The following is an 8,147-nucleotide window of genomic DNA, read 5'->3' as shown; positions in this document are numbered from 1 at the left end:
ACGTTGCCTTCACAAAGATGCATGCTGATGTGGCATCATATTTGACCATATGGACTTGAAACGAAATTTTTACATAAGGGACTTGACAAGTAAGCTGCTTTATAAAATTGAGAAAATTTTGAAATGTCCACATTTGATTTTGAGAAAAAAACAAACACTCCTAACATTTATTAGTGAAAATAATCTACCGTATAAATTAATCTCATTTACATAGAAACCAAAAAAAATGACACCGCATGCTGATAATCTTGTGTCTAATTATCTCTTTACAACACATTCTATTTAAATGGATTTTTTTTTATGTTTACATTTTTTCTGTTAAAAGTCCTAGCTCTTCATCAAATTTCTCAGCAACATCAGATCCGCTAATCTGCTTAGCCCTGTTGGCCTCAAATTCCCAATCAGTCCTCAAGATGACAACTATAATTGACAAAGCACAAGCCAGCTGGGCAGCAACGAGGCCATAAATGAGGCCCACGAAGCCCTGCTTCAATTTGAACGCCAAGAACAAGGCCACAGGCGTCCCCACGAAGTAAAACGATCCGAGGTTGATTCTGGCGCCAACAGCTGGCCTCGCACTGCCACGTAGGACCCCACATCCGGTAGTCTGGGGACAGTTCCCCAGCTCGCAGAGGCCTATGATTGGTAGAACCGCGGCAGTCAACGACAACACCCCTTGGTCTTGGGTAAACACGCGGCCCCATAGGTTGCGTAAGATAGTTGTCCACGTCAGACTCATGACGGCCACCAAGACCGCGCATCCCAGGGCTACAATGGTCGCGTTCCGTGCACGCGCAGGGCGGCTAGCTCCGAGCTCGTTTCCCACACGCGTAGAAACAGAGGACCCCAGAGCCATGGGAAACGAGTAGAGCAATGACGTAGTCTGGATCACGATCGCAGCAGTGGCCACAGTCACCTGGGGGGAAGGCAGGTAGCCTGCTAGGAGCGTCATTATCTCGTACCACCACCATTCGAGGCATACGGCAAAACAGCTGGGAAGAGCGAGGTGAAGCAGCGGCCACCACTGCTTCAGGCACTCCACGGACCACCCCACCCACGTGTTCTTGCAGACCCCTGTGTATGCCAAGTAAGCGACGAGCAGGAACAGCATGTTGAAATTGGTACACCAAGTGGCAATGGCGACGCCTTGTACGCCGAAGCGGAATACGAAGACGAGTAACAGGGTGAGCGGCACGTGGATGAGGACTGCGAGTAAAGAGCACCACATCATGGGTGTGGTGATCCCCTGTGAGCGCATGTAAACGCGCAGTGGCTGCAGGAGACTGTTGGCTAAAAGATCGGGCAAAGCATAAAAGCAGTAAACCCCGGCAACCTCTGTTATAGCCGGGTCCTGCCCCAGCCGCAGCATTATCCGCTGCAGATTTAACCAGAGCAGTGCGATGGGAATGCAGGCCGATAGCAGCATCAGGATCGTCCGCTGCAGACACAGTCCGATCAGGGCCCAGTTCTTTGATCCAAACGCCTGCCCGCACACCGGGTCCATGCCCGTCGCCAGCCCGTAGAGGACAGAGTAGCCCGTTATGTTTGTGAACCCGATCGCCAATGCCCCGCCCGCCAGCTCTAGGCTCCCTAGCCTCCCCATGCAGAAGACCGACACCATTGCCCGTGTGTACACCAGCAAGTTCATCGCCGTCATGGGTAGCCCGATCCCACATAACTCCTTCAGCTCCTGCACCGCCTGCGGGCAGATGAACGCCAGTTTAGATTCAGAGACAAAGACTAGACATTGATCTACATGTAACTTTGAACATCAAATGGACTTTCGCTACAATGTAATGTATGTCATCTATTCATGAAATGCCATCTATTCATGAAATGCTGTTAGAGAGGGGTAGTAGTCCAGAGCATTCTAGAATGTTGATGTTTGAATACGGTTAAGATGTAGCTAGTTTAGTTGTATAGCGCAAAATTCAATATTAGTTAGGAAGGAACCTATAATCCAGGGAAAATAACATGGTGTTTGAAATGAACAAACATGTGCGGGTTTGGAAGATTAAGATATTTCGTTAAGAGTCAAGTGAGTCAAAATAGAAATTTGAAGACAGCCAAAGTTGAAGAAAACAAACATTGAATCAGGGTTAGCCTAAAAGTCAGATACAGGTTAAAAATAACAAAGCCAATCTAGCAGTCAAGAAAAATGTCTAAGAAAACAAGCATCGTTGAAGATATCAATATTAAAACATTGTGTTAGAATCAAACTAGGAGTCTAAACGAACATGTGCTGCATGAGATAGATACGCGATACTGGGTCAAAACCAGGCTAAACCAGCTCTGTAAGCGGTTGTATTCGAGCTTCCATAGTAATAGGCTAAGAGATTAATTAAGCTAAGCGCGGTTTGCAAGGACTTGGGCCTTATCAGTTGTATCAGTAGAGAAATCGCATCATCAGAGTTGGGGTGGGACTCTGATGGTAGATCACTCAGTGTGATCTAAACGGTGATGTAAAACAATTTCAAACAATTGAATATAGAAATAGCACTCATTAAAACTCTAAGAAATCAAGTGCGGTGAAAAAAAACTATATGGTATGCAAACATATTCTCCAAAAGCCAAAGTTGATAGCGGAAGCAAACAAGTTGTTCTTGAAATGACGGTATGAAACAGTATACAGAGACCCACAGGGTCTAAACGAAACAATGTGTCTTGGGAATGATGGTATCCCAGCGAAACAAAGAGTTCAACCAAATAAGTTTCGCTTGAGAGGACAGTATGCATACATAGGCTAAAAATGAAATGTGGCTTGAGAAAAGGTATCCAGACGCTGCAGGGGAGGCAGTTGAAGCTATAACTTAAAGAGGCTTTTGGAAAATTAGAAGGGAAGGACTGATTTTTCTAAGGGAAGGAACGATTTTTCTATTTCATGATGGATCATAGAATCTGAAATGTTAATATAAACAAACATAAACAGTAAGAAGAGCTATTATAGATTGTGGAAATCAATATTTTTGGCAGTGGTTACAGTGGTCCTCGCTGGTTAACTTGACTCTCACAGCAGTCCCACCATGCAGTTTTACCATGTTGACGAGAAGTCTAAGGTAGAGTCTCACTTGTCCAAAACATTTAGGAGAGAATCATGAGAAATGGGCCATTGGTTGTTGGAAAACATATATAGGTAGAAAAAAGAGACATTGATTTAGAACCAAGAAATGGGTCATTTAAAAAATGGGATTGAGTGGTATGGCAGGGCGCGCAGACATTGGATCTGATCCTAGTAAAGAAAATATCAAATCTAAAATATGACTGAGGATAAACTCCAATTTCTGTAAAGAAAAACAATTCCACCGTCGCATACTTGTGACAGAGTAGGAAATCTGCGCAACTCCTCGTCTGTTTCGCCAACCATCTTGTTGTTCATCTTTTGAGGATTCTCCGTCTCCATAGCTCTTCGATTAATTAACTTGTTACATAAATATATATAATACACACGCTCCCTTTTTCTGAACTTGTCTGCTCTGCTTTAGTGAACGACTTCTGCTACTCTGCGGTGCCCCAGCTTATATAGAGGAAAAAAAGCAGCCCCACCAGGCCTGTGTGCACAGACAAATAGGCCAGTAGACGACCATTATTATATCGTTATTATGACAAGGAAGAAGAAGTTAGAGCCCATGAGTAGTGCCACTGCTCGGTGCTGACTACGATTATCTACGGAAAAAAGATCAAGTGTTAATCACGCGTAAAACCCCTGTTTTCGTCGAGTGCTGTAGAAAGCACGACAGAACGGTTTTAAAAAAAACCCTCTTAGAAACACATTCCGCGGTAAAACGAGACTAAACATCACTTCTGTCAAACTTTTGCGTGGCGATAGAGTTGAATTTTATTTAACCGCCCCACCGATACGACCATCCAATGTGAAGGAGGGAAATACAGTCAATGGAGCCTCCGCTTTCTCATGTGACCGCCGCGCGTTTCTCCGCGGGTCCCGCAGACGGTGGATCGTGATGCCCCGAAACTTCGGATATTAACTTTGACGGTGACCCCGCCTGTCAACCAAAGTTTCTGTGATTTTAAAATACACACCTTATTTTTACACAGTTACATTACGTGTGATTATGTCAAAAAAAGAGAGTTGCGAATTAAATCCAGAAAAATACAATTCTGATAACGAAAATGCCCAAATATGCTTTTACGGTCATACGGTCATCAAACTTTATTATCTTTGCCGAATTTTTAACTAAGCTATGTAGTGGCCGCCGCCAGCGGAGAATTTATAGGCGTCCACGTGGCACGGGTAAGTTATATATAAAGTTTGCCAGGCACGGCTCCTCCGGATCTCATGATTGTTGTATTATGACCGAAAAGCCCGGAAATCGATGACCAACCGATTGTCAATAACACGCGTGGCTTGGATCCTACAAAAACCCTTCGTTACGTGTGTTTAGGCCCGTATTCCAACTTTCTCAATGTACTTCACTTTTTTAATATTTAGCGATTTGTCTAGCCTTGTAAAAACAAGGCTGTTGTACCAACGGTGTCGATTCATTCCCAAACTTGTGGAAACTCTGCGCCGTTCCATCCCTATCTGAACTGTTTACCACTCACTTTGGTTGTCAGCCATAATTTAGTATCTCTGCACGGTCTCCTCCTTACAGACTGTTCATTTGGCTTTACTTGGCTGACATATACATTGTACCAATATTTGTAACTTACTATAGCCATGTGGTCCCTTTGGGGATTCCGAAATAAAACAGAAATGTTTCCTTCCAAGCTAAAATATTTGTACGGTACATTTTATAGTTTTTAAAGATATTCTACTGTTAAAAATATATTGTCACTTAATTTGCAAACAAATCTGATTTTCTACTTCGGGAAGCGGTTATATTTGAGGAATTTTTCCTAAGGGTTTGTAGTCCCAATAGCGGGGCTTACGTTCTCGTGGGATCATTTTTTCTATTGGGTAGTCTTAAAAGTTGAGTTCATGGAAAAATTAAGTTTCTACACTTTTCAAAAATTTGTTTGTATTTGAAAAAATATTGACTAGTTTTTTTATTGGTTGAAAAAATAATTTTGTGTGAACTAGGAATTAGGAAGAAAGCTAAAAATTAAATTTGTTTGTATTTGAAAAAGCAGTGACTAGTTTTTTATTGGTTGAAAAAATAATTTTGTGTGTGAACTGGGAATTAGAAAGAAAGTTAAAAATTAAATTGCATGTTCAATATTCTTGGCATATTATATAGCTGCACTTGCTTTGATTTTTCAACTTTTTTTTTTTTATGACATGGAAGTTGTGTGCATTTAGGTGGGTGGAATGAAGAATTTTGGAGTGAATGGTGAGTACATTTATAAATACAAGTGGATGGCATATAGAAGTAGAAGAATTGCATGTAATGTGGTTCTTCAATTGTTATTTATAAGATAGAGAAGATTTTATAAATAATGTATTTTCAAATGTTTTAGACATTGTCTTCATCTCTACGAGGTAGAGAAATAGCCAACTCAAGGTGCATAAATGTTTGGGAAGAACTAGGCCACACATTGGACACCTCCAACGAGCGGAACCATGCCACCCCAACCCTAGTCGGAGGTAAATTCATGGTCGCCACTAGAGTGGTGATAGGCTTGTGACTGTAGGGTTTGAGAATGACGAGGAGCTTCAGCCACGTCAATGACTGGTCTCGGGAATCTGAGGTGTTAGGAGGCACTTTGGCAACCATACAAAGAGCATTACCCAATGCTCCAAAAGCTCCTGAAGGTGGGCCACCTCCAACTTGTAGTTGAATTTGGAGCAACACATTATTACAAACTTTAACAAGAGCTATGAGAAAATAATATTTATGTATTTCCAAAGAGAAAAAAGAATCTAAAAGCATGTCAAATTTGAGAGAATTTAATGCCATGAGGATCCTACAGAAGAGCCCATATGCCAAAAAAAAAGGCTCAAGTCTGAAAGGCCTAGAAAAATCATGAATCCAACTAGACAGAAGGCTTGAGCATGTCTACAGAACCAAAAAAGGAGTATGAAAGATTTAGGTTGCCCACAAAAAGTGTGACGCAAGTCAGGAATACCAAAGTGTCTCAAACAAGTGCCCAGAGGAAAGCCTTGGAAAGAATACACCAAGCAAAATGGGCAAGCTTGGGTTTAGTAATAGTAGACCAAATCGAAAGGAATCTACTTAGCGACTTTTATTATTGATTCTATTATTTTGTCTCTGGGCTTTGCTCATTCTTTCTAGACTCTTTAGGCTTTTGCTTGTTTGGATCCTGAGGGGTGATCTTGTATCCCCCTTCCTTTTTTGTGAATAGTGTACTTTAATCTATATTAATGGAAATAGCTACTATTCATCAAAAAAATGTTCTAGACATTCTTCTTTGTAGGTTTGCTTGTCCAATGTTTGTGTTCAAAATATGTGCAAGTGATCATTTAAAAAAATATATTGTATATAGTTCAACATTTACACAACTTGTGTTATATTTATGATGTGTCTTAGAAGACAAACAAATCTATAAAGTATGTGTTACAATTGCTCTAGGCGTTCTTCTTCATAGGTCTCCCTCTATAAAGTATTTGTGCCTCAAATTTGGGTAGGTGTAACATAGAAAATTGCATACCCTCATAATTTCATGTTATGTTTTATGATCACTTTGGTGTCCATCGCCTTAGCACATCTTTAGGATCATTTTAGCCTTTTTCCTAGCCTTTTGCCACCCATAGTTAATCTTGTGCTTGTGTTTTGTCTCTTGTGTTTTACTTTTGTACAATTCAAGTGTCTTCTTTTCCTTGCTCTTCAAAAGTCTTTGAAGGATTCAAGAACTAAATTGCTTGAATGCAAGCATGATGTGCTAGAGTCTCAAGACTAATAGTTATCTAGTGATCATTTTTTTAATGTATTTTCCACCTCCTTTGCAAGTTCCAATTTTTGTAACACCTCTATTTTGTGCCCAAATTATTCCTAAGGTCCTTAGCCATCCATTGTTTCCCTCTAAGTTGCATTTTATAATTGAAGAGGGGAGAAAATATATTAAAGAAAAACATCATAAGAAATGAAAATAAGTCAAATGTATATCTCAACTACCTCCATTCTCCTTGATTGAGCTTGTAATAGAATGCACCATAGTTCTATTTGATTTTTTTTTTATATGTGGATTGCTCAATAAACCAACATAACTTCATTATGATAGAAATTAGATGATCAAAATAGTAGCATAAGTTTGATAGCATGCAAGTAGATGATATGGATTGATTGAAGCCCTCATAATATAGACATCTTAAGGGAAAAAATCAAGGGTTGTGATTAAGAGGTTAAATGAATGACTTAAATTGAAAGATTAGGTGTACACCTGACCTAGGCGCACACCTAGGCTAGGTGCACACTCAACTTGGGTGTGCACCTAGGCCAAGTGCATGCCCAGTGCACACCTTGGCCAGGTGTGTGCTCGCTACACACCTGAGCCAAGCTCACACACCTAGGTGCACACCCAGGCCAAGGTGTGTACACACGAGTGTACACCTAGGCCAAGTGCATGCACCCAGCCTGGATGCACACCGGGTGCCTACTTATCTCATGTGCAACAATAAATTGGGTGTGCATCTAGTGCACACTCGGGCTGGGGGCACACCTCGCCCAGGTGTACATCGATTCAAGTTGTGCACCAAGTGCTGGTGTGCACTGAGTATGCACCAAGTTCTCGGTGTGACCCCTATGAGAGCACCATACCCCCTATATAAGTTATTTGTCTGATTCCCATGCATTGGTAGGTTCATGCTAAAATATCACAAGGAACCCAAATTAAGCCTCTCCCCATGGCCAACACTCCTTAGTCTCGAAGTGTGCTTGGGCTAGAGTAGCATTGGGATGGGTGACCTCCCGGGAAGTCCTATTTTTGGTCCAATGCTCTTTTTGGGATCCCAGAACCTTGATTTTGGTCACCAAGCCCCATTTTGGGCCTTAAAGCCCGCGTCATGTCGTGTGGCCCCATTTTGGGTCTGAGAAACAAGTGTTTGGTTTGCAGGTCTTGTTTTGGGCCTTAGAACCCATTTTTGGTCTACAGATCCCGTTTGAGGTGCTAGAACCCATTTTTGGTCCTTGGGTCTTGTTTTTTGTCTCGCATCCCACTTTTGGTTTGTGCCCCTTTTTGGGTCCCAAAACCCCCTTTTTGGGCATCAGAATCTGTTTCTTGTCCTACAAACA

General features: G+C 41.6%; 1 protein-coding gene across 1 annotated transcript; it reads right to left on the bottom strand.

Annotated features, from left to right (window-relative positions):
- Window positions 1–239: 239 nt before the first annotated feature.
- On the bottom strand, window positions 240–3,742 carry LOC131074276 (protein DETOXIFICATION 54). The gene is made up of 2 exons (XM_058010859.2): window positions 3,314–3,742; window positions 240–1,699 (listed from the first exon to the last, which is right to left on the bottom strand). The coding sequence occupies exons 1-2, from the start codon at window positions 3,398–3,400 to the stop codon at window positions 305–307; spliced, it is 1,482 nt and encodes a 493-aa protein (XP_057866842.1). The 5' UTR covers window positions 3,401–3,742; the 3' UTR covers window positions 240–304.
- Between the last annotated feature and the right edge of the window lie 4,405 nt (window positions 3,743–8,147).

Source organism: Cryptomeria japonica, chromosome 7 (genome assembly GCF_030272615.1).
Source record: "Cryptomeria japonica chromosome 7, Sugi_1.0, whole genome shotgun sequence".
NCBI lineage: Eukaryota > Viridiplantae > Streptophyta > Pinopsida > Cupressales > Cupressaceae > Cryptomeria > Cryptomeria japonica.
This window is presented reverse-complemented; position numbering and strand designations above follow the sequence as displayed.

Coding starts and splice junctions, on each gene's coding strand:
- LOC131074276 (XM_058010859.2), bottom strand. CDS start 3,400: ATGGAGACGGAGAATCCTCAAAAGATGAACAACAAGATGGTTGGCGAA. Junction 1,700..3,313: donor GATTTCCTACTCTGTCACAA/GTATGCGACGGT, acceptor ATCTGCCCGCAG/GCGGTGCAGGAGCTGAAGGA.